Here is a 26,721-nt window from a genome sequence, read left to right on the forward strand (position 1 = left end):
AGCCATTTCTTTCCCAGTATAGCCATGTCCTCCCAATCTCCCTTCTCCCCTTTGCTTCTATGCTCCTTGAACAGCAGGTCCATTAAAATGTAACTAAATTCCTCAACACCAATTTCCTACTTGACCCCTTTCAATCTGGATTTTGACCTGCACACTCAACAGAAACAGCCCTTCCTAAGGGCTGAAGGCAAGTTACGCCGTCCTGCTCCTCCTGGGACCTCTCCTTGGCTTTTGATAGTCTCAAATCCCTATAGTCCTTTTGGCATCCATGATCTCACCTTGGAATCAATCTCTTCCTACCTCTCAAATTGCTTCTTCATGACCTCCTAATGGCTTCTTCCAACCCGCTCTCAGTGGGTGTCCCCATGGGCCCTATTTGGTTATCAATATACACTTTCTCAATTGGCAAAGTGATCTCATCTCTGGGCTTCAAATACCACCTTTATGCCGATGACACCCAGATCTAACTCCATACCCCTGATCTCTCCACCTCACCATGCAAAAGGTCCCCTCTTGCTGCCTCCTGACTCTCCACTATTTCTTAAGCTCAACCTAGGCAAAACTGAGCTCCTGATCCTCCAGCCCTGTGCTTCTGCACCCCTTCCAGATATTAATTTCACAATCAACAACATGACTGTCCACCCTGCCTACCAGGCCCACAGACTCTGCCTCCACATTCAAAACATCACCAGATCCTGCAATGTCCACCTTCACAATATCTTTAAGATCCGCCCCTTCCTAACCCTGACCATACCAAGCTTCTCATCCACACCCTCATCATCTCCTATTTAGACTATTGCAATGCCCTTCTGTCAGGCTTCTCCTTGAACTGCATTGACTACCTTCAATCAGTCATGAATGCGTCAGCTAGACTCCTCAACTGTTCACACCATTCTGCTTCCACATCTCTCCCCTGCAAAGCTTTACACTGGCTCTCTATCTGCTTCAGAATCAGCTTCAAGATTCTGTGCCTGGCCTTCAAATCTGTGTACAAACCTTGCCCTGCCTACATCTCAGAGCTTGTTCATAGATATATTCCAAGCCGCCCCCTCCGGTTCTCCAGTGACCTTCACCTGGCTGCCTTGTGCATTTCCCACTCCCATGCATGCTTGTAGGACTTCTCAAGAGCTGCCCATACCCTATGGAACTCCCTCTCACCTCCTGTCAAAACTTACCTCTTAAAGTTGGCCTACCCACCCTCTACCATGCCATAACTCCCTCCACTGTACACCTATTCTATAGCCATACCTAGAGTGTCCCTACCCCCTTCCCTTAGATTGTAAGCTTTCAGCAGTGTTCTCCCTTCCTTAGTATATCCTACTTGATCATGTACCCTCATCACTTGCACCTTCCCAATGGACAGACTCAGACTTGAATTATAGATCTCTACACCCTGCTCCCAAGTCACATGATCATGTTTCATGTTTTTGTTCTGTAACCTTGTACTATGCTATATCTGCCTACCATTGTATGTATCCGTGTTTATTGTCCAGCCCTGCATAATGTGTTGGTGCTTTACAAATACAATAAACAATACAACATCCAGGTAAATTAACCCTCTCTACTGTGACCCCCTGCTGGACAATAGTGGGTACAACTTCTCTTCTCACAAAACTGTGTGGGCTCATCCCTACTCCTCTGTGTTTGGTCTCTGTGGTACATCTGTCATAACATAACAGACAGCTATGGCACCATACAGACGGAATGCCTAGAAAGAGGAGGACGGGTCGCATGTGTCCTCTGTGGAGGTACTTGACCCCTCAGCTGCATGGGCTGCCTCATTCTCCCCCTCTGCCATGTCACCCCAGGGATGATACATCTTACCCACGCCTTAAAACAGCCCTGCTTCCAATATTACAGTCATACCCTCATATCACCACGCCCCCTGCTATCAGAAGCTCCTCCCCTCTGTCTCCCCTAAGCTTCTATATGTAGATATCAGATGATAGTCCTATGGGTTACAGCTGCCAGTGTGGATTGGAGGAGCACTGTGCTGTATCCAGACATCCTAGTTAGGTAGCCCACTTTAGTTTCTGATGCACTATGGGGGAAAAAAAAATAACTGCACCTACATGTGTAACTACAGGTATGCATTAAAGGATACCTTAGCCCTAATTAAAAACTAAAAATGATGCCCTGTGTGTGATGGGGAGGTGCGCATAGGCTTACAGTATAACCATGTCCTCCCTGTGTCCCCCAGAATTGCCATTATCCTACAGTATATAATGTCGCCCAACCCAGTGCCATTTCTTTCCCAGTATAGCTATGTGTTGTGCCCCCCCCCCCCCGTGTCCCCCAGCATTGCCATTATCCTCAAGTATGTAATGTCCCCCCACCCCAGTAATGCCATTTCTTCCCCAGTATAGCCATGTCCACACTCCAGTTTTTTTTACCTTCCCCCACCTCCTTGCAGAGTAGTAAGAGGAAGGATATATATTGGTTTGTAGATAGCTGTCACAGTGTGCTCCAGTCCTCTGCTCCCATTAGCCTCTCTGCCTTGTCTCTCCTCATATGCTCATCCATCTACCACTACCAGCACTGCTGTAACATCACAGGAATGGTAACAGTGGGAGGTGGATGTGAGGAGAGAAGGCCAGCTGGAGAGGAGGCAGAGAGAGGATAGGACTGCAGCACACTGTGAGTATAGTGCACCGTGCATGGCCCTACAATGACAGAAATGGGGATGCTGGCACAGGTATATTTATAGTAAAATATTGGTAATATTATGGTATCGATATTCAACTGTCAGCATTAAGCAGAGCCCAGGTCAACCAGTGTCCTCACAATATATGCACTCAGTGCTGGGGGAGAGGGATCATGTATTGGTAGTTTTACCACTGACAGTTGTAAAGCCTAGATTATCCTTCACTTATCTATCAAAAGGCAGCAGCATCCTGTACAGATCACATGACCGCATCACTGAGGATGGATGAAGATCAGAGTCACATGACCAAGAGGATACTCAACTGTACCCTGGAAATCGTCTATCTGCTGACTGGAGAGGTGAGGAGGATTCTGGGAGGTCACACTTATCTCTATTAATAAAACACACACCTGAACAGATAGGTAAGGGTGATTCTGGGAGGTCACATGACATCACTCTTATCTCTATTCATGAAACACACCCCTGACTGAAGAGGTGAGGAGGATTCTGGGAGGTCACATTACATCCTTTATCTCTGTTTATAAAACACACTTGACCAGAAAGGTGAGGACGATTCTGGGAGGTCACATGACATCACTCTTATTTCTATCAAAACACACACTTGGTGAGGAGGATACTTGAATTTTATATACGTGTAGGATGAGAATCCTATTATTTTTCTGCTATGGAAAAATGCACAGCATTGAAAGTGTAAGCCAGCATGACGGTTTGTATATGGAAAACTACATGCAAAATGTAATATCCTTGTAGGAAAACAGCCTTAACTGTCATTTTCTCTCTTTTAATAGGGGTTTAAATTACCAAATATTGCATCTGTTGAACCATTAACTCCGCAGGACTCTCTGCACACACCATCTCCCATCCCAGTGTCCCCTTATTACTGCCTGATGCCATATTCCCTTACACCAGAGAGGAGGAAGAGGAAGAAGATTCTGGAAGTCATCAGGAACATGATGGAGCTGCTGACAGGAGAGGTGAGCAGTGCTGGGAATTATGGGACATTATGCAGTAACAGCAAGGGGTGTGTCTGGATGGTGACACTATCTATCTTCTATGTCAGAGGGTTCTGCCTCTGACACAGGAGACCTGGGTTCAAATCTCAGCTCTTCCTATTCAGTAAGCCAGCACCTATTCAGTAAGGTGTCCTTGGGCAAGAATCCCTAACACTGCTACTGTCTACTGAGGGCATGCTAGTGGCTGCCTCGCCAACAGGAGAAAAGCACTATACAAATACTGGCATGATTATTATTATTATTATTGTGTGTGTCAGGTTCCTATAAGGTGTCAGGATGTCACCATCTATTTCTCCATGGAGGAGTGGCAGTATATAGAAGGACACAAGGACCTCTACAAGGACGCCGTGATGGAGAATCAGACAAGCTTGAGTTTGGTCAAGATGGAACAAAAAATTGATTTTAATGAGACAATTTTGAACCTCACCTTGGATATCATCAACTTACTGACTGGAGAGGTGAGGAGGATTCTGGGAGATCACATTACATTTATATTCTCTCTTTTAATTAAACATGCCGATGACTAAAGAGGTGAGGAGGATCCTGGGAGGTCACATAACAATATTTTTGGTATTTCTTTACAGAGTTTTCCTTCAGTGAAGTCTGGTGATCATGTGACCATCACAGTGCCCTCACCTCACTTCCTAATTTCAGAGAATCAGAATAAGCAGAAGATTCTAGAAGTCATCAGGAAAATGATAGAGCTGCTGACAGGAGTGGTGAGCAGTGCTAAGAATTATGGGACATTATCCAGTAACAGCAAATGGTGTGTTTGTGTGGTGACCATATCACTGTGTGTGTCAGGTTCCTGTAAGGTGTCAGGACGTCACTGTCTGTTTCTCTATGGAGGAGTGGCAGTATATAGAAGGACACAAGGACCTCTACAAAGACGCCAAGATGGAGAATCAGCCGCCCCTCACATCACCAGGTAAGAGGAGACTTTCATCTCTTGTAAAGGAGAGAGCAGTACGGAGGGTCCACCTACTGTACATCCCCTCCCCATCATCTGATAATCACATAGAGACAATGTATGCAATCCAATTCACTTTCTCTTCATTTTCTTCTACTAGATAATTTTGTCTTCTGTTTAAAATAACGTTTGCACTTTGCAATTGAAAAAGTACCACAAAGTAGGTGAAAAGGTACTGTCAAGATATTTCTGAGTATTTTCTTGCTTGCTGGTGGCTTTAAAAGGCATTTTATATGTAATATGAAAATATCACCTAGGAGAAAACTAAGGAGAAAAAGTGAACTGATCGGGCCCAATTCAGTGTGTTTGTTTCCTACAGATGGGTCCAGTAACAGAAACCCACCACAGAGATGTACAGGTTCTCTTTATTCCCAGGATTGTCCACAGGAAGATCCCACCATCCTCCGCTATTATCAGGTAGGTGGGGCTGAAGGTCATCAGAGACACCAAACTCTGGGACATTCTTTCCTTTTGTTTATGCTCTTGTCTGTGTTCACATATTAAATTAACTCTAATTTTGTGCAATTAGGATGGAGAACTGAGACATGTGGATGTTGTTGTAAAAGAAGAAGAAGAGACGTATGTGAGGAGTGATCAGCAGCCTATGGAGAAGGGAGACATGATGAGGACATCTAAGGAGGAAGAAGAGACGTATGTGAGGAGTGATCAGCAGACTATGGAGGAGGGAGACATGAGGAGGACAAGTAAAGAGGAAGAAGAAGAGACGTATGTGAGGGGTGATCAGCAATCTATGGAGGAGGGGGACATGATGAGGACAAGTAAAGAGGAAGAAGAAGAGACGTATGTGAGGAGTGATCAGCATTCTATGGTGCAGGGTCACATGATGAGGACATCTAAGGAGGAAGACACTATTACAGGGATGAGCATTGGTGAGTGATAAATATTAGATATGCTATAAACTTATAAGAAATATGTCCCTGCTGGGCACAGTATAGATCACATGACACCAGTAAATGGGGGGAAGGGCTATAAGAATGTGAGAGATGTTGTTGGGGGGAGGGGAGAATGAAGTGAAAAGTAGCTGGAAAGTCCCTTTACTAAATCAACTATTAATTCTAAACTAAAAATTCAATTATGCTTTCATAAACAGAAGGTATTTGCAAGTATTCAAATTCCAATGAGCTTGAAGTTACCCCCATACTGCAGGTATTCCAGGCAGGGAGTGAATAGACAAATGACAGATCTGGCAAGAGTATTACTTACCATATCCCTAGTGTGGGCAACTGGTGTGATTTGGAGAACTTTGCCTGATCAAAGTGTGGTTGGAATCCACAGCAAAACATACGTGAGAAGTAATATGGATACCATGTGTAAACCGGCTACAGTTACTATAATAATGCATTATATCAGGACAGTCAGTAAACCTGCAAATAATGCCCTCACTTCTCTGACAATCCAGACACACATCCAGAAACACTGAGGTACAAAACATCAGCAGCTTATTCATGTTATAGAATCATATCAAACAGCTGGGAGGAGTTTCTTGTGTTTGGCTTTGTTGATGTTGGCCAGATGCCCAACAGAGACTTTGACCAGGAGGGAGTGACACCCTCATAGCTGCAATAACCAGCAGTGTGTACAGATCGCTGCACAAATCACTAGAGCTGCCCAACAGAGACTCTGACCAGGAGGGAGTGACACCCTCATAGCTGCAATAGCCAGCAGTGTGTACAGATCGCTGCACAAATCACTAGAGCTGCCCAACAGAGACTCTGACCAGGAGGGAGTGACACCCTCATAGCTGCAATAACCAGCAGTGTGTACAGATCGCTGCACAAATCACTAGAGCTGCCCAACAGAGACTCTGACCAGGAGGGAGTGACACATTCATAGCTGCAATAGCCAGCAGTGTGTACAGATCGCTGCACAAATCACTAGATCTGCCCAACAGAGACTCTGACCAGGAGGGAGTGACACCCTCAGAGCTGCAATAACCAGCATTGTGTACAGATCGCTGCACAAATCACTAGAGCTGCCCAACAGAGACTCTGACCAGGAGGGAGTGACACCCTCATAGCTGCAATAACCAGCAGTGTGTACAGATCACTGCACAAATCACTAGAGCTGCCCAACAGAGACTCTGACCAGGAGGGAGTGACACCCTCATAGCTGCAATAGCCAGCAGTGTGTACAGATCGCTGCACAAATCACTAGAGCTGCCCAACACAGACTCTGACCAGGAGGGGGTGACACCCCCAGAGCTGCAATAACCAGCAGTGTGTACAGATCGCTGCACAAATCACTAGAGCTGCCCAACAGAGACTCTGACCAGGAGGGAGTGACACCCTCATAGCTGCAATAACCAGCAGTGTGTACAGATCGCTGCACAAATCACTAGAGCTGCCCAACAGAGACTCTGACCAGGAGGGAGTGACACCCTCATAGCTGCAATACCCAGCAGTGTGTACAGATCGCTGCACAAATCACTAGAGCTGCCCAACAGAGACTCTGACCAGGAGGGAGTGACACCCTCATAGCTGCAATAACCAGCAGTGTGTACAGATCGCTGCACAAATCACTAGAGCTGCCCAACAGAGACTCTGACCAGGAGGGAGTGACACCCTCATAGCTGCAATAGCCAGCAGTGTGTACAGATTGCTGCACAAGTCACTAGAGCTGCCCAACAGAGACTCTGACCAGGAGGGAGTGACACCCTCATAGCTGCAATAGCCAGCAGTGTGTACAGATCGCTGCACAAATCACTAGAGCTGCCCAACAGAGACTCTGACCAGGCGGGAGTGACACCCTCATAGCTGCAATAACCAGCAGTGTGTACAGATCGCTGCACAAATCACTAGAGCTGCCCAACAGAGACTCTGACCAGGAGGGAGTGACACCCTCATAGCTGCAATAACCAGCAGTGTGTACAGATCGCTGCACAGATCACTAGAGCTGCCCAACAGAGACTCTGACCAGGAGGGAGTGACACCCTCAGAGCTGCAATAGCCAGCAGTGTGTACAGATCGCTGCACAAATCACTAGAGCTGCCCAACAGAGACTCTGACCAGGAGGGAGTGACACCCTCAGAGCTGCAATAACCAGCAGTGTGTACAGATCGCTGCACAAATCACTAGAGCTGCCCAACAGAGACTCTGACCAGGCGGGAGTGACACCCTCAGAGCTGCAATAACCAGCAGTGTGTACAGATTGCTGCACAAATCACTAGAGCTGCCCAACAGAGACTCTGACCAGGCGGGAGTGACAGCCTCGTAGCTGCAATAACCAGCAGTGTGTACAGATCGCTGCACAAATCACTAGAGTCGCCCAACAGAGACTCTGACCAGGAGGGAGTGACACCCTCATAGCTGCAATAGCCAGCAGTGTGTACAGATCGCTGCACAAATCACTAGAGCTGCCCAACAGAGACTCTGACCAGGCGGGAGTGACACCCTCATAGCTGCAATAACCAGCAGTGTGTACAGATCGCTGCACAAATCACTAGAGCTGCCCAACAGAGACTCTGACCAGGAGGGAGTGACACCCTCATAGCTGCAATAACCAGCAGTGTGTACAGATTGCTGCACAAGTCACTAGAGCTGCCCAACAGAGACTCTGACCAGGAGGGAATGACACCCTCATAGCTGCAATAGCCAGCAGTGTGTACAGATCGCTGCACAAATCACTAGAGCTGCCCAACAGAGACTCTGACCAGGAGGGAGTGACACCCTCATAGCTGCAATAACCAGCAGTGTGTACAGATTGCTGCACAAGTCACTAGAGCTGCCCAACAGAGACTCTGACCAGGAGGGAATGACACCCTCAGAGCTGCAATAGCCAGCAGTGTGTACAGATCGCTGCACAAATCACTAGAGCTGCCCAACAGAGACTCTGACCAGGAGGGAGTGGCACCCTCATAGCTGCAATAACCAGCAGTGTGTACAGATCGCTGCACAAATCACTAGAGCTGCACAACAGAGACTCTGACCAGGAGGGAGTGACACCCTCATAGCTGCAATAGCCAGCAGTGTGTACAGATCGCTGCACAAATCACTAGAGCTGCCCAACAGAGACTCTGACCAGGAGGGAGTGACACCCTCATAGCTGCAATAGCCAGCAGTGTGTACAGATCGCTGCACAAATCACTAGAGCTGCCCAACAGAGACTCTGACCAGGAGGGAGTGGCACCCTCAGAGCTGCAATAACCAGCAGTGTGTACAGATCGCTGCACAAATCACTAGAGCTGCCCAACAGAGACTCTAACTAGGCGGGAGTGACACCCTCATAGCTGCAATAACCAGCAGTGTGTACAGATCACTGCACAAATCGCTAGAGCTGCCCAACAGAGACTCTGACCAGGAGGGAGTGACACCTTCATAGCTGCAATAACCAGCAGTGTGTACAGATCGCTGCACAAATCACTAGAGCTGCCCAACAGAGACTCTGACCAGGAGGGAGTGACACCCTCATAGCTGCAATAACCAGCAGTGTGTACAGATTGCTGCACAAATCACTAGAGCTGCCCAACAGACACTCTGACCAGGAGGCAGTGACACCCTCATAGCTGCAATAACCAGCAGTGTGTACAGATTGCTGCACAAATCACTAGAGCTGCCCAACAGAGACTCTGACCAGGAGGGAGTGACACCCTCATAGCTGCAATAGCCAGCAGTGTGTACAGATCGCTGCACAAATCACTAGAGCTGCCCAACAGAGACTCTGACCAGGAGGGAGCGACACCCTCATAGCTGCAATAACCAGCAGTGTGTACAGATCGCTGCACAAATCACTAGAGCTGCCAACAGAGACTCTGACCAGGAGGCAGTGACACCCTCAGAGCTGCAATAACCAGCAGTGTGTACAGATCGCTGCACAGATCACTAGAGCTGCCCACCAGAGACTCTGACCAGGAGGGAGTGACACCCTCATAGCTGCAATAGCCAGCAGTGTGTACAGATTGCTGCACAAATCACTAGAGCTGCCCAACAGAGACTCTGACCAGGAGGTAGTGACACCCTCAGAGCTGCAATAACCAGCAGTGTGTACAGATCGCTGCACAGATCACTAGAGCTGCCCAACAGAGACTCTGACCAGGAGGGAGTGACACCCTCATAGCTGCAATAACCAGCAGTGTGTACAGATCGCTGCACAAATCACTAGAGCTGCCCAACAGAGACTCTGACCAGGAGGCAGTGACACCCTCAGAGCTGCAATAACCAGCAGTGTGTACAGATCGCTGCACAGATCACTAGAGCTGCCCAACAGAGACTCTGACCAGGAGGGAGTGGCACCCTCATAGCTGCAATAACCAGCAGTGTGTACAGATCGCTGCACAAATCACTAGAGCTGCCCACCAGAGACTCTGACCAGGAGGGAGTAACACCCTCAGAGCTGCAATAACCAGCAGTGTGTACAGATCGCTGCACAAATCACTAGAGCTGCCCAACAGAGACTCTGACCAGGAGGGAGTGACACCCTCATAGCTGCAATAACCAGCAGTGTGTACAGATCGCTGCACAAATCACTAGAGCTGCCCAACAGAGACTCTGACCAGGAGGGAGTGACACCCTCATAGCTGCAATAACCAGCAGTGTGTACAGATTGCTGCACAAGTCACTAGAGCTGCCCAACAGAGACTCTGACCAGGAGGGAGTGGCACCCTCATAGCTGCAATAGCCAGCAGTGTGTACAGATCGCTGCACAAATCACTAGAGCTGCCCAACAGAGACTCTGACCAGGAGGGAGTGGCACCCTCATAGCTGCAATAACCAGCAGTGTGTACAGATCACTGCACAAATCACTAGAGCTGCCCAACAGAGGCTCTGACCAGGAGGCAGTGACACCCTCAGAGCTGCAATAGCCAGCAGTGTGTACAGATCGCTGCACAAATCACTAGAGCTGCCCAACAGAGACTCTGACCAGGAGGGAGTGACACCCTCATAGCAGCAATAACCAGCAGTGTGTACAGATCGCTGCACAAATCACTAGAGTCGCCCAATGAATGGCTACTCTCTTCAAGTTGATGCAAATGTAGTTCCAACTTGTGTACAGCTTGAAGTTGGAGCAATGGATGGAGCTGTAGCTATTCTAGTCTGGAGAAACATTACAAGCACACGTGTCTCAGTTTGGGAAAATGGATCATCCTATTGCTTAAATATGTTTATAAATGAGTATGAGGTGGTCTCTGGACCCCTCTTAATGGAAATGGAGCTCTAATCACAGCCCCCCCCCCCTCCCCCATGCTGGGCTTTCAGGAGAAGGGAGGGGCTGTTGTAGGCTCAGGGGGGTTACAGGATTGGGAATCAGAGGTATTATGGAGATATAAAACCACTAATATTCTTGTAACTGGCTACAAGGAACCAAAAGGCTAACGATGCAAAGCACAATTTCCCCTCCCTGATACAGAGGTTATTTCTCAGTGTTGTGTCCAGGACAGCGACCCCTGACAGATAAGCCTTCCACAGTTCTATGGACAGAATAAAGCTCTGAATATTAATAAGCCCCCTACACATAAAAGCCCAGGACAGGAAGTCCCTGTCAGCTGTGTTCCTGTCCATGGGACGGCTAGGAGGCTGGCTGTGTCACTCTCAGGTTAGATAGCTGGGGTATCGGCTGCAGTGTCCCCCTGGGTCTGTGTCCAGCCAGGAGGGATCAGCATGTGACAGGAAGTTCCTGTCAGTTATGTTCCTGTCCATGGGACGGCTAGGAGGCTGGCTGTGTCACTCTCCGGTCAGATAGCTGGGATGTCGGTTGCAGTGTCCCCCTGGGTCTGTGTCCAGCCAGGAGGGGGCTTGTTGCTATTTGGATGATGCATGTGGGGGCTTTCTGAGGGTAGGCTGGGATTCGGCTCCACCAGTCAGCTGACGTTATGTTCCTGACCTTCCCCCAAAACATATGACTGCAGTTTCTGAATGTAAAGTGAGAGCAGCGTGGAGCTGTATGGATGCCAGGGAGCACCGGGCTTGGCACCGATGTAAGGCAATGAGGTGGGCTACATTGTGTGAGGAAAGGGGGGAGGTAGTGGTATGGGAAGTCTGCAGTAGGTGGTTGACTTATTCAATGGCAGTAGGAGTGAAGGAGGTGAGGGGAGGATAGGGTGGTGGAGGAGCTGAATGGGAGGTCGTGGGAGGTGAAGATTGAAGATTGGATATTTCCTAACAGGTGGAGACAATATTGTTGGTGAAGTGAGTGGCTAAATCTGTGGCAGAGAGGGTGGAAACGGAGGGTTGGGGGGGGGGGTTTAAGCAGGGAGTTGAAAGTGGCAAAAAGACGCCGGGGGTTGGAAGCTTGTTCTCCGATGAGCTTGGTAAAGTATTCCTGCTTCGCATTAGCGAGGGCAGTGTGGAACTGCAGCAGGTTTGCCTTGTACTGTAGGAAATCCTGGTTAAGTCGTGTTTTCCTCCATTTCCGTTCAGTGGCGCGTATGGGTAGTACACCAGGGCTGTAATAAGCTGATACTGGTCACTGTACATTACTTTACGCAGATTGGTTGCAGTAGGGGTGATTCTGTGTTACAGGCTTGTAATAAGCTGATAATGGTCACTGTACATTACTGTATATAGATTGGTCACAGTAGGGGGTGACTTAGTGTTACCGGCCTGTAATAAGCTGATAATGGTCACTGTACATTACTATACACAGATTGGTCACAGTAGGGGTGACTTAGTGTTACCGGCCTGTAATAAGCTGATAATGGTCACTGTACATTACTGTACACAGATTGGTCACAGTAGGGGTGACTTAGTGTTACCGGCCTGTAATAAGCTGATAATGGTCACTGCACATTACTGTACACAGATTGGTCACTGTAGGGGTGACTTAGTGTTACCGGCCTGTAATAAGCTGATAATGGTCACTGTACATTACTACACACAGATTGTTCGCAGTAGGGCTGACTTAGTGTTACCGGCCGGTAATAAGCTGATAATGGTCAATGTACATTACTGTACACAGATTGACCACAGTTAGGGATAGGCTGTTTTGGCAGAACGTCATCTAGTGTGTGTACATAGCTGCAGTGGTAACAGGATATGATATAATGGGATCTGTCTGGGGTCTCCCCTACCTGCAGAGTTGTAATCATTAATCAGCTCTCACCCGCAATGGTATGTGCATTTGCAACACCTATCCACTTATATATGTAACTAAGTTTTGCCTGGTTGAACATATGTTTTAAGTTTGGAGATAAATAAAGCAGGATTTGAAGCAGTGCCCGTTCCTCTCTACTTCCTACATGCATCACTAAATAATAATAATTTAAGAGAAACTTCAGTCTAAACAAACATACTGTCACTAAGTTCCATCAGTTATGTTAATTAAAATAGATGGGTAATATGACCTCTTACCCACCCTGTTTTAAAAGAACGGGCAAATGTTTGTGATCTCATGGGGGCAGCTATCTTTTTGGTTGAAAGGAAGTGACAGGGAGCATAAGACACAGTTCCAACAGTCCTGTGTCCTGATCACCCCTCCTAGCTGCGTGCGCTAGGCTTCAAATCTCAAATTCAAAATAAAAACAAAAAACAAATTTGCGCCAAAACAGCAGAACGAGAACAACAACATCAGAAATCCCATCATGCTTTTCACAGCATCAGGGAACAATGTTTAAATTGGTAACCTCCTGCGCCTCGACAGTAATTACTGTTCACCACAAATAATTATATACTGTATAACATTTATTAAAATTGTAACTTAAAACAAATTTGTCACTGTTTTGCTTGTCAATATTACAGGTCATTCTAAAAAAATTGCATATTGTGATAAAGTTCATTATTTTCTGTAATGTACTGATAAACATTAGACTTTCATATATTTTAGATTCAAATACACACAACTGAAGTAGTTCAAGTTTTCTATTGTTTTAATATTGATGATTTTGGCATACAGCTCATGAAAACCCAAATTTCCCATCTCAAAAAATTAGCATATTTCATCCGACCAATAAAAGAAAAGTGTTTTTAAAACAAAAAAAGTCAACCTTCAAATAATTATGTTCAGTTATGCACTCAATACTTGGTCGGGAATCCTTTTGCAGAAATGACTGCTTCAATGCGGCGTGGCATGGAGGCAATCAGCCTGTGGCACTGCTCAGGTGTTATGGAGGCCCAGGATGCTTCGATAGCGGCCTTAAGCTCATCCAGAGTGTTGGGTCTTGCGTCTCTCAACTTTCTCTTCACAATATCCCACAGATTCTCTATGGGGTTCAGGTCAGGAGAGTTGGCAGGCCAATTGAGCACAGTAATACCATGGTCAGTAAACCATTTACCAGTGGTTTTGGCACTGTGAGCAGGTGCCAGGTCGTGCTGAAAAATGAAATCTTCATCTCCATAAAGCTTTTCAGCAGATGGAAGCATGAAGTGCTCCAAAATCTCCTGATGGCTAGCTGCATTGACCCTGCCCTTGATAAAACACAGTGGACCAACACCAGCAGCTGACATGGCACCCCAGACCATCACTGACTGTGGGTACTTGACACTGGACTTCAGGCATTTTGGCATTTCCCTCTCCCCAGTCTTCCTCCAGACTCTGGCACCTTGATTTCCAAATGACATGCAAAAGTTGCTTTCATCCGAAAAAAGTACTTTGGACCACTGAGCAACAGTCCAGTGCTGCTGACCTGCCCAGGTCAGGCACTTCTGCCGCTGTTTCTGGTTCAAAAGTGGCTTGACCTGGGGAATGCGGCACCTGTAGCCCATTTCCTGCACATGCCTGTACACGGTGGCTCTGGATGTTTCTACTCCAGACTCAGCCCACTGCTTCCACAGGTCCCCCAAGGTCTGGAATCGGTCCTTCTCCACAATCTTCCTCAGGGTCCGGTCACCTCTTCTCGTTGTGCAGCGTATTCTGCCACACTTTCTCCTTCCCACAGACTTCCCACTGAGGTGCCTTGATACAGCACTCTGGGAACAGCCTATTTGCTCAGAAATTTCTTTCTGTGTCTTACCTTCCTGCTTGAGGGTGTCAGTGATGGCCTTCTGGACAGCAGTCAGGTCGGCAGTCTTACCCATGATTGCGGTTTTGAGTAATGAACCAGGCTGGGAGCTTTTAAAAGCCTCAGGAATCTTTTGCAGGTGTTTAGAGTTGATTAGTTAATTCAGATGATTAGGTTAATAGCTTGTTTAGAGAAACTTTTCATGATATGCTAATTTTTTGAGATAGGAAGTTTGGGTTTTCATGAGCTGTATGCCAAAATCACCAGTATTAAAACAAGAAAAAGGCTTGAACTACTTCAGTTGTGTGTAATGAATCTAAAATATATGAAAGTCTAATGTTTATCAGTACATTACAGAAAATAATGAACTTTATCACACTATGCTAATTTTTTGAGAAGGACCTGTACTTTCTGATGGCACCAACACACATCTCACTGCTTCCACATTTACCCATTCACACACCTACACTAGTCTATTGTTCTGTTCAAAAGCCAGCTCCAAAAAGATAAATCAATCCCTATATGCACAGACAACAGTTCCCCTGAGGTGTAATCAGGCAATAGTGCTGGAAGTCCGTCTCTTGACAACGCTGCAGTGACAGTATAAAATCTGTATAAAAATCATACAAAAAATATTCCTGATTGTAAAAAGTGCAGATGCATTAATCTCCCATAGATAACCATTTCACTACTCCAATGGTTTGATTCACCGCTTTACACAGTCCCATCCGGGTTTCTCATTTAGCAAACTTGCAGTTCCAGCTTTATATATAGAGTCTATGGGCATGATTCACAAAGCGGCGCTAAGTGTTAGCGCCGCTGTGAAAAGCCTTTAGTGCCCCTTAAGTAGCTCTGCGCGCACTAACGGCTGCGCAGAGCTACTTCGCACACAGGACCATACCACCCACATCGCGCGCGGTGCGGCGGGACAGTAATAGTGCACGGTGCGATTTTATTGTCGCACCCGCTGCCCTGTACGAAAACGGCGCATAGGGTACCTCCGAAACGGCTCATCAATTACTGTCCCGCCGCGCTGCGCGCGATGTGGGTGGTCCTGTGCACGAAGTAGCTCTGCGCGGCCGTTAGTGGGAACAATAGGAGAAAGTGAACCCACATTGCTCTACAAGCATACATTACACTGTCTACAGACTAAAGCTCACTCTAAATTATAAAGCTTAGCTTTTAATTGTATGCTTAAAAAGTCAAAGGGCTACTAAAGTGCTAGTGCAGAGACAACACATTGTGTAACGACTCTGGGAGTCAAAAGGGATAGTAAGGGCAAACCATGGGACATACAGGATGTAGTAGCACCTTTATCTCCCTTTAATAAGGGAACTCCAGAACTAGCAATGAAAAATGCAAAGGTCACAGGGGTAAGGTAAGCTGGGTGGATGTTAAAAATCCACAGGAAGGGGAGAAACAGCACACCCACAGAAGCGCAAGCCCACCTCCCAACACCGTACTGGTTATAGCCACATAAAATCACATCAACAAATTCCCAACATGGACATGTTTCACCCTAAAAAGGGCTTCCTCAGGTTGTAAAACGTCAATAAAGGCTGAATTGCGCTCTCCACTCTGTCAGATGCTTCCTACAATATACAAAAATACATGCTCCACATAGCGTGTAGAGATGTTGCGCACCTCCAATTTGTGGTTCGCGAACTTCCGCAAAAAATTTGCGAACCGGTGAACTTTGCAAACTGCCATAGACTTCAATGGACAGGTGAACTTCAAACACTTCAAACATTAATTCTGGCCACAAAAGTGATGGAAAAGATGTTTCAAGGGGTCTAACACCTGGAGGGGGGCATGGCGGAGTGGGATACATGCCAAAAGTCCCGGGGAAAAATCCGGATTTGACGCACAGCAGCGTTATAATTCCTAAAAGGCAGAAATCACAATGCATTGCTAAATTGGAGGCATAAAGTGCATTAAAACATCTTGCGTGTGTATACATCAGTCAGGTAGTGTAATTAATGTACTGCTTCACACTGACAGACCAAACTCAATGTGTAACGCACCGCAAACAGCTGTTTCTGTAGTGATGGCCATGCTGGACTGGTGTGCACAATGGCAAGAGTGCAGACGATGGCGGTTTTCAAGCCCATATGGTCGCCGGGCTGACGTATCTCAGTGATAGAACAACAGTGACTGTCCAGCTGATCGAATTTGGTCTGTCCACAATGAAGCAACGACCTTATTATCTTGGGTGTGCCCCCCAACACACTCAGCCGGCGGTCATTGCTTCATTGTGATCCGCAAGCCCCTTCACTGCAGCAAGGTAATGATCACAAAGGGGAATTGGCACATGTACATGCCTTTTGTTTTGTTGTTGCAGCCGCAGTGCAGCCAGAAAAATTAGGCAGACATGTACACGCACCAGAAAAAAATATTATTTTTTTGTTAGCGGCTGCTGCTAGCAGCGGCCTTAAAAATTCAGGAATCCACCTGGAATCCTGGACCCTGTTGGCGGTGGCGGAGAAGGCAGTCAAGCGGCCTGCAGGCAAAGATACTGTGTGGGGACCGACTTAGTGGGGCAGGCAGTCACAAGGTGTGCAGGCAGAGATGCTGTGTATGGGGACTGACTTAGTCTTCGGGCAGGCCTGACCGTGCATTGCAGACCTGGCATCCATGGTCAGATGGACCCTTGACCCAACGCTGTGTGCCAGAGATGACACCACCACTTACCTTTCAGCATCACAGTACAGTTTGGATATCGCCTTTTTTGAGAAATAATTGCAGCCTGGTATCTTCCACTGCGGTGTGTGGATTTGCTTTTCTGTGCTGCTTTTCCTCAGGTGGTCATCCCATTGCAGTTTGTGCTTTGTCATCATGTGCCTTCGTAAGGAAGTTGTCCCTTGGTTTTTTCACGGCTCAATTTTCAGAGGCAGAGAGTACAGATGGCATTGCTCTTATCTGAGGCAGACACACAAAAAATTTTCCACACCGCTGAGCCCTGGGATGATGGCACTTTGATGGATGCTGACTGAGTGTTAAGTGGGGTGCCACAATCAGAGCAGGAGGAGGAAGATATGTCACAGTTCCGTGCGGAAGCTGAGGAAGATGAGGTGTTCTGTGTTAAATAGTCAACTACGTTGCGTGCCTTCTGAACACTGTACTTTGATCCAGGGCCGAACGAAATCATGACAGCACGATCTCGAACAGACTTACCAGGTGGTCTGCCTCTGGCTCTGCCTCTGCCTGTTTTGTACATATTGGGGGGGATAAAGTGAAAGGTATGCACTGACTTGACTAATACAATGTGCAGTCACACAGGTGCAGTGAAAAGGTTGCAGTTAGTGTTGCTGGTATAACAATGTGCGGTAGCACAGGTGCAGTGAAAAGGTTGCAGTGACTGCTGTGCAGGTATTACAATGTGCGGTCACACAGGTGCAGTGAAAAGGTTGCAGTGACTGCAGGTATTAACAATGTGCGATCACAGGTGCACTTACAGGTATGCACAGACTGGTATTACACAATACAATGTGCAGTTGCCTGTCACACACACCGGTCCAGTGCCAGTGAAAGGTATACACTGAATGTGCTGGGCCTGACACAGTATAGCAATTAGCAAGGGCCAGCTGCGACAGACAGGGCTGTATATATGCAGTGTCAGTGGCCCACACAAAAAAAAAAACATCAGAAGAACATTAGTTCTCAAAAGAGCTGTTTTGGGGTACTTTAGCAACAAATATGAGCAAAGAGCAAGCTAACAAGACCTAACTAAGCTTTTCCTATTTCTGCAGCAGATTCCTCTCCCTTCTCTCACTACAGCAGCAGACAGAGTGAGATCATGGCCGACGCTGCTGCTTTTTACAAGGTGGGGGTGGGATTGGGGCTCCAGGAGGGAGTGCAGCCTGATTGGCTGCCATGTGTCTGCTCACTGTGATGTAGAGCAGGGGTCCCCAACCACCGGGCCGCGGCCCACTGCCGGTCCGTGGGCAGTTTCCAGCTGTGCCGCGGCGGGTCTGGCCTCTCGCCCCTCCTCCCCCCGCGGCCGCCGCTCCTGTCACCTTATGAGCTGGCGGCCGCTTCCTGTCACAGATTCCCCGTAGCTGCTCTCCTCTGTGTAGCATCTCCTATTACAGCAGCGCTTCCTGTGCGGCTGCTGTAAGGAGGGAAAGAGGCGGGGCAGCGGCTTCCTGTAGTGGCGATCGCCGTTACCATGGGAACCGCTGCCCCTCCTCCTTCCCTCCTTACAGCAGCCGTGCGACGCGCTGCTGTAAATTGAAGATGCTGCACGGAGGAGAGCGGCTACGGGAATCTGCGACAGGAAGCGGCCGCCAGCTCATAAGGTAACAGGATTGGCGGCCGCGGGGGGGAGTGGTTTACACTGGGGCACTATACTAGCTATACTGGGGCACATGGGGCACTATACTAGCTATACTGGAGCACATGGAGCACTATACTAGCTATACTGGGGCACACTGGGCACTATACTAGCTATCATGGGGCACTATACTAGCTATCCTGGGGCACACTGGGCACTATATTAGCTATACTGGGGCACACTTGGCACTATACTAGCTATCCTGGGGCACTATACTAGCTTTACTGGGGCACACTGGGCACTATACTAGCTATACTGGGGCACACTGGGCACTATACTAGCTATCATGGGGCACTATACTAGCTATCCTGGGGCAAACTGGGCACTATATTAGCTATACTGGGGCACACTTGGCACTATACTAGCTATCCTGGGGCACTATACTAGCTATACTGGGGTACACTGGGCACTATACTAGCTATACTGGGGCACACTGGGCACTATACTAGCTATCCTGGGGCACTATACTAGCTATCCTGGGGCACACTGGGCACTATACTAGCTATCCTGGGGCACTATACTAGCTATACTGGGGCAACTATACTTGGTCACCTTGACACTAATTATACTGGGGCACTATACTAGCTATACCGGGGTAACTAGACTCCCTATACTGGGGCAACTGTGCTTGCTGTGCCGCCGCGCATACCTACCCCCCCCCCCCCCCCCCCCCGGCCCCAGAGAAAATTTTGGTCGATTACTGGTCCCCGGCCGAAAAAGGTTGGGGACCCCTGATGTAGAGGGTCAAAGTCTAGCCCAATGATGTAGTATAGGGGGTGGGGTCCAACCCGCATAAATTTTGCGGCTTGCTGCGAACGCGAACCCCTTAAGTTTGCATGAACATCTCTAATAGCAGGACACAGCATATCCACAAAGCACCCGTGTTCCAATGATAATAGTGCAGCACACGTGACCAAACACTTCCACAATTGCTCGCTCACCAGATGTTGGCCACCTCAGGCATCAGGTGTAACTATTGCATTAGTCAAAAACCCAACTGGCACTCTTTGTCTTCAATTTCCTTTTAATATTGCAGTAAAATGATGCTGGTGATCAGCCACTGGCTTGTAATTAGTGGTTATAGCTTTCTCAATTTGCTGTGACTGTCTTTTTGGTTTTGAAGATTCTTCATTTTGTCGTCTCTTCGTCTGCATATAGTGCTCACTGGCTGCTGGTCTGTATTCAGCTCGCTGTACCACAATACCTTCAATAGCAAGTTTTTCACTTGTTCTGGTTTCTAATTTGTTTTCAGACTGACCTGACAGGCCTTCTGTAAATACAGTTAGCGTCTGTCCTCCCACGCTCTGTAACTGAAAAGGATGTTCTCTGGGTGCAGAAACAAAGGTTTTGGCTGGTTTTCCTCCAATATTGTGAATGTTGGCAAGCTCTTCATTTAACGTAAATTACACCTCTGTCTTTCCTTGATTTTTGACAATCCTGAGCTTCCCCACTTCACCCCTTCCTGTGGCCTTCGCCCATTGCTGTGCCCAGTACTTCAGAAGCTACACCAGCCACACGCCTGTGTTCTGCTTGTTCTTGTAAGCAGAACACAGGCGTGTGGCTGGTGAAGTGCTTTTTTGTGGTGCCCAAATTTATGCACCTGCTTAATTTTGTTTAAACAATTATTGCGCACTTTCTGTAAATCCTATAAACTTAACTTCTCAAATATCACTGTGTGTGTCTTTCCTATACGATATAATTAACTGACATTTTTTTATGGTAGCAAGCAACGATTTATACAGGAAAATCATGACAATTAACAAGGTTGCCCAAACTTCGTCATCCCACTGTATGTATATATATAGTACTGTATGTATAGGTATAGTACTGTATTAGCTAGGCCTATTTTTAACATTGAGTCTCAAGCAACCAGAAAGCACACTTATCCAGCATCAGCCAATCCCCGTCAGCACCAGATAACCGAGACTTTACTGTAGTTGGCAGCAGAAGTGTCTGAATCACACCAGAAACAAGCATGCAGCTAATCTGACAATAATGCCAGAAACATCTGATATGCTGCATGCTTGTTCAGGGGCTATGGTGAAATGTATTAGAGGCAGAGGATCAGCAGGACAGCCCGGCAACTGGTATTGTTTAAAGGAAAATAAATGTGGCAGCCTCCATATCTCTCTCACTTCAGTTGTCCTTTAAATAGTCAAGAAACCATGAGAGACAGCTTGAGGTAAGGTTTACTGCAGGAAAGCTCAAAGGGTCATTAGCTCTGCTCTGTTTCATTGTTTAAAATGCAGAGTGTAGTGTGTAAACTGCAAATATGACAGAATGATTCAATGTTATGGGAAAAAAGCTATAGAACAGAAAATCAAAATGAGACTCTTTTCTTTGCTGCGAATATTCTATTCATTATCCGTACTACACATGCAGATCATTATATCATAAGTTAATTTTTCACTTCCGGTTTGCTTTAATGACAGCTGAAAGCTACAGCCTGTTGGGTTTCCAGTTGGCTGCCACGTGTATGTTAGTGGCATTGGCTGCATGTTGTATCAGCCTGCGCTCCGGATAGTTCTGGGGGGTTTATGGCCTACAGGTAGGACTTTCAGGTCTTAGATGGAGGCCCTATGGAAGATCTCGGAAATCATATGAACAATTCTGTCCCACATTGGGGAGACCTGAGGGCAGTGCCACCAAACATGTGCCAGATGACCTGCGGTCTGCAATCTCTCCCGAATGCCCCATTAGATACAGTCTATGGGTAACTTATTAAGCATACAGTTAGAAGCTCTGTTGTATAATTTAGAGTGGGCTTTAGTCACTAGAATGTGTGAATTATTTGGCAAAATTATTATCTCAACACATTGCATAAACTTTGTATGGGATTCTCAGCAGCTCACTGACCCTCCCTAATGATAATTGTTCCTCCCCTCAGAATTCTCTAACAGGAAGTGATGATGTTTCTCTATTTGCAGCGCGGAGTCCCGGCATTAGGAACCTCTCACAGACTCGTCTCTCTGTATCCACAGACTGTACAACGGATGATGATGTCATTGGACAAGAGTCTCCAGCAGATACCCTGGTTACCCCAAATATTCCCCCAGACTCCCATCACCTGTCTAACCTCAAGGGGCCTCCTAACCAGTACAGCTCTCCCCCTGCTGGAGGGTCTTATTCCTGTTCCACATGTGGGAAATGTTTTGTGTGGAAATCAGATTTTGTCATTCATGAGCGATCTCACACTGGTGAAAAGCCCTATTCATGTGCTGAGTGTGGGAAAAGGTTTGGGCATAAATTAACTCTTATTAGCCATGAGAAATCTCACACTAGCAAGAAGCCCTATTCATGTGCTGAGTGTGGGAAATGTTTTGAGCAAAGATCAACTCTTATCAGCCATGAGAGATCTCATACTGGTAAGAAGCCTTATTCATGTTCTGAGTGTGGGAAATGTTTTGTTCTAAAATGTAATCTTGTCAAGCATGAGAAATCTCACACTGGTGAGAAGCCCTACTCCTGTGCTGAGTGTGGGAAATGTTTTGGGCAGAAAGGAAACCTTGTTGTACATGAGAGATCGCACTCTGGTGAGAAGCCCTATTCCTGTGCTGAGTGTGGGAAATGTTTTGGGCAGAAAGGAAACCTTGTTGTTCATGAGAGATCGCACACTGGTGAGAAGCCCTATTCCTGTGCTGAGTGTGGGAAATGTTTTGGAAGTAAAGCATACCTTATTAGCCATGAGATATCTCACACTGCTGAGAAGCCGTATTCATGTGCTGAGTGTGGGAAATGTTTTGGACAGAAAGGACAATTTATTATTCATGAGAGATCTCACACTGGCGAGAAGCCCTATTCCTGTGCTGAGTGTGGGAAATGTTTTGGAAGTAAAGCATATCTTATCAGTCATGAGAGATCTCACACTGGTGAGAAGCCCTATTCCTGTGCTGAGTGTGGGAAATGTTTTGGAAGTAAAGCATATCTTATCAGTCATGAGAAATTGCACACTGGTGAGAAGCCCTACTCCTGTGCTGAGTGTGGGAAATGTTTTGGAAGTAAAGCAAATCTTATCCGCCATGAGATATATCACACTGGTGAGAAGCCCTATTCATGTGCTGAGTGTGGAAAATGTTTTGGACAGAAAGGAAGCCTTATTATTCATGAGAGATCTCACACTGGCAAGAAGCCCTATTCATGTGCTGAGTGTGGGAAATGTTTTGGTCATAAAGCAAACCTTGTCGTACATGAGAGATCTCACACTGGTGAGAAGCCCTATTTATGTGCTGAGTGTGGCAAATGTTTTGGGGATAAATCAGGTCTTATCAGTCATGAGAGATCTCACACTGGTGAGAAGCCCTATGCCTGTGCTGAGTGTGGGAAATGTTTTAGACGTAAAGCATATCTTATCAGCCATGAGATATCTCACACTGGTGAGAAGCCCTATTCATGTGCTGAGTGTGGGAAATGTTTTGGTCGTAAAGGAAACCTTATTATTCATGAGAGATCTCACACTGGTGAGAAGCCCTATTCATGTGCTGAGTGTGGGAAATGTTTTGGACAGAAAGGACACCTTATTATTCATGAGAGATCTCACACTGGCGAGAAGCCCTATTCCTGTGCTGAGTGTGGGAAATGTTTTGGGGATAAATTAAATCTTATCAGCCATGAGAGATCTCACACTGGTGAAAAGCCTTCTTCACGTGCTAAAAGTGGAAAATGTTTTGTTTAGAAATCACTGCCTGTGAGACATTTGTGCTGAGTGTAGGAAATGTGTTGACCGTAAGTGTTCTATTCCAATGTTTCTTTTATTTCTTGCTAAGCGCACAGGGCAGCATTTTTACACAGAATTCTGAGGCCTCTTATTTGCTACTCAGTGCATTTGATTGTTAAAGTTCCCGAGCTGCCATTGTGAGATAAACATGAGTACATGTAGTACTAAGCTTAGTTAGAACTTGTCTTTAATTTTCATATTTTCTCTGTTACAAGGGTTAAAAGACTAGGTGCTTTATCTATGACAATAAGTTAAGATCTACAGTTGCATGCAGCCACGGCTGTACTAAGAAAATAAATGCCAAAACACTTTTATCTGCCTGAACAAACACTCCTGATAACGAGAGTGCTTACAAAAATAACCGTTTTTGTTGGGAGCCAATAGCACCAAATTTTACATAACACTCGAAATTGTGCACCGCAGACATGTCAGTATTTACAGCCATTAATGTGAAAATAAGAAGGTGAAACTCCAGGAAAGTTCTTTATACTGTTGTTATTTACCTTCTGTGAGCTGCAGATGTGGGGATATTAGAAGCTCCCATTCATCCAGACTGTACTGAGGAGAGAAGATTTCCCTCTCTGTCTCTCTGTCTGTTTTATATCCAGGAAACATGAAGAGATTTGAGCTGAATGCACAACGTCCAGTATAATAAGATTCTGAGATTCTGATGCATCTCCAAGCATCTCTACTTTGACTAAAGCTGTTAATAAAGTTATTCCTCTGGATAATTTGCTAATTAATGGGCCGTCTAAGCAAATGTGACAGAATGTGGGATAGATTTAAGTATATATACATATATATATATATATATATATATATATATATATATATATACACAGCACCTATTCAGTAAGGAGTTCTTTGGGCGAGACTCCCTAACACTGCTACTGCCTACTGAGTGCGCTCTTGTGCCTGCCTCGCAAGCGCTTTGAGTCCGACAGGAGAAAGGCGCTATACAAAAAAAGGAATTATTATTATTATTATATATGTGTATATGTGTGTGTGTGTAAGTATATATATATATATATATATATATAAATATATATATATATATATATATATATATATATATATATATATATATATATATATGAGTATGTTCTGTACATAGTGTGTGTGATGGAGAGACTCGTTGATTGTACTATATATTGTTACCACAGTGTGAAATATTTTGTTCCTCTGCAAGTAATGTAAGATGTACTTGTAACAGCAGAACCATGAGTATCGCAATTGAGATTGAACATGGATTGTTGGTTGTAATTCAATCTGAGATTGATTGTGTAGGACACTTAGAGGTTTTATGCCAGAGAGAAAGCTTTATTCTAAATGACAGTTGTTTTTTCTTCCCTTCTCTGATATCTGCTCTTTACATACCAAAGGGCAGGTGCTGGAAGTCTCTGGGATAGTTCACACCTGGCTTAGCATGTAAGTGTAGAACAAAAGGCAAAGTAGAAAGAGGAAGATTCCAGACACAGGGGGACAACTTCTTGTCTCAAACGCCAGGTGCTGCTGAGCTGTGCTCACTGGATCTAAAATGAAGCAATTTCATAATTGCTCTCTTTCAAGCTAAACCATATCTCCAGTCCCAATAAAAAATATATGGCTGAATTCCCAGCACTGAGCCCGTCATGTGGGAATCTTGCACGACTGCGTGAAATACAGACAAATCCTGGTTATAAAATATTAGGTTAATATTTCATGCTAGGAAAATGATGTTTAGTATGAAAATGTTGCAGATTTTTCATGGGTCCGGAATATGCTATTACTGTATGCTGGCAGGGAGGGGGCGGGGCTCCCAATCCCGCCTTTCACGCAGATTCTTGAAAAGGACAGGCCTGGCAGCCATCTTTAATCTCCCAATTTCCATCGAACAGACAAATTCCAAAAGAGCCCATGGAGAGATAGCTTGCTTAAATTGGGACTATTAGACAAAGAACTTTCACTTGGACTTCCACAGCTAAAGGACTCAGACAGCTCCAGTTTCTTAAGTATTAACTTCTTCATTTTCCCTTTTATCTCAGTACTGTTTGCTACTGATTTTCATATCTGTTATTCATAACAATTATTCTGTAGATATTAATTTTGTTGTATTTGTTAAATAAACTACAAAAAGTTATTTACTTGGCTGTTTACCTGGTTTGAGTACTGCAGAATGATCCTTGCTTTCTGAAGAGACACTACCCAGAAAATCCGAAGACATAACAATAAAAGTTGCTTAGGTGATACATTTAATGACTAACTGGATCCAGTTCTGAAATATGCCTGAAGAAGAAACTTAAAGTTTTGAAAGCTTGCAAAGAAATCTTGTACAGTTAGTCATTTAAGGTATCACCTAAACAACTTTTATTGTTATGTCTTCGGATTCTCTCTGTGACTATCACCGGACAACACGCAACTGACTACCCAGAAACTTTACTGTTTCAGTGAGAATAGGTTGTGTTAACCTTTTTCTTTCCACTGGCTTAGAATGGTGAGAAGGGACATTTCCCTTTATAACTGAGAGATGGTGGCAGCTTACCCATAATATTGTACATAGCAAGTTATTGGTGATTTCACATGTTTCCTGACCTGTTTGCCCAATTTTAGCTACTTTGTCACATCAGTTGCATCCACGAGATTGGATGGTCTGTGGGCTGAAGCAGATTGGAGGCACTAAGTGGTCCGCCAGTAGGGGGCGTGTTATAGTACTATGAAGTGCATCAGTAAAATTTACTGTAATAAAAAAAATTGCATTTTTATAATCATGCCATTGTAAGCTCAGTGTTTCTAGCTGGAGCACTCTGTAACATTGCAAGTCTGTAGTCTGCCACTAGTGATGGTCAGTGACGTGCAATTCATTCTCTGTTGATGAAAATTACAGTAAAGTTTTTAGGTAAATTTATGCAGCTTAAAAATGGACCAATCAAATGAAGTGGGATATGATTGGTCCATTTTCAAACCACACACAATGTTAAAAAATCTTGATGGTGGATGCCTCATTAGTCTTTAATGAGAACTACTTCTTCCTTTTTTGAGCAAGCCTTCCCCCTCTACATCCTCGTCTGGTCGAGCGGTACGCTTTTTGCTGACCAATGGGGTGAGGGGGGGACCCAGGCCTAAAGAATGGCCCTGGCTGGGGTCCCTAATAGCTGTAC

The 26,721-nt window shown here is 45.8% G+C and overlaps 1 protein-coding gene and 1 pseudogene across 1 annotated transcript in view; one reads left to right on the forward strand and one right to left on the reverse strand.

Annotated features, from left to right (window-relative positions):
• Positions 1-26,721, forward strand: part of LOC137537096 (zinc finger protein 208-like) — a 220,123-nt gene that overhangs the window by 141,350 nt on the left and 52,052 nt on the right. The window contains exons 13-20 of the mRNA XM_068259236.1: positions 2,884-3,003; positions 3,454-3,639; positions 3,936-4,136; positions 4,263-4,397; positions 4,483-4,606; positions 4,968-5,065; positions 5,178-5,538; positions 21,798-23,381. Of these exons, the coding sequence (XP_068115337.1) occupies positions 2,884-3,003; positions 3,454-3,639; positions 3,936-4,136; positions 4,263-4,397; positions 4,483-4,606; positions 4,968-5,065; positions 5,178-5,538; positions 21,798-23,381 (2,809 nt within the window). The remainder of the gene's footprint in view (positions 1-2,883; positions 3,004-3,453; positions 3,640-3,935; positions 4,137-4,262; positions 4,398-4,482; positions 4,607-4,967; positions 5,066-5,177; positions 5,539-21,797; positions 23,382-26,721) is intronic.
• Positions 19,884-21,567, reverse strand: LOC137535827 (general transcription factor IIF subunit 2-like; annotated as a pseudogene).

Source organism: Hyperolius riggenbachi, chromosome 10, assembly GCF_040937935.1.
Source record: "Hyperolius riggenbachi isolate aHypRig1 chromosome 10, aHypRig1.pri, whole genome shotgun sequence".
NCBI classification, from domain to species: domain Eukaryota; kingdom Metazoa; phylum Chordata; class Amphibia; order Anura; family Hyperoliidae; genus Hyperolius; species Hyperolius riggenbachi.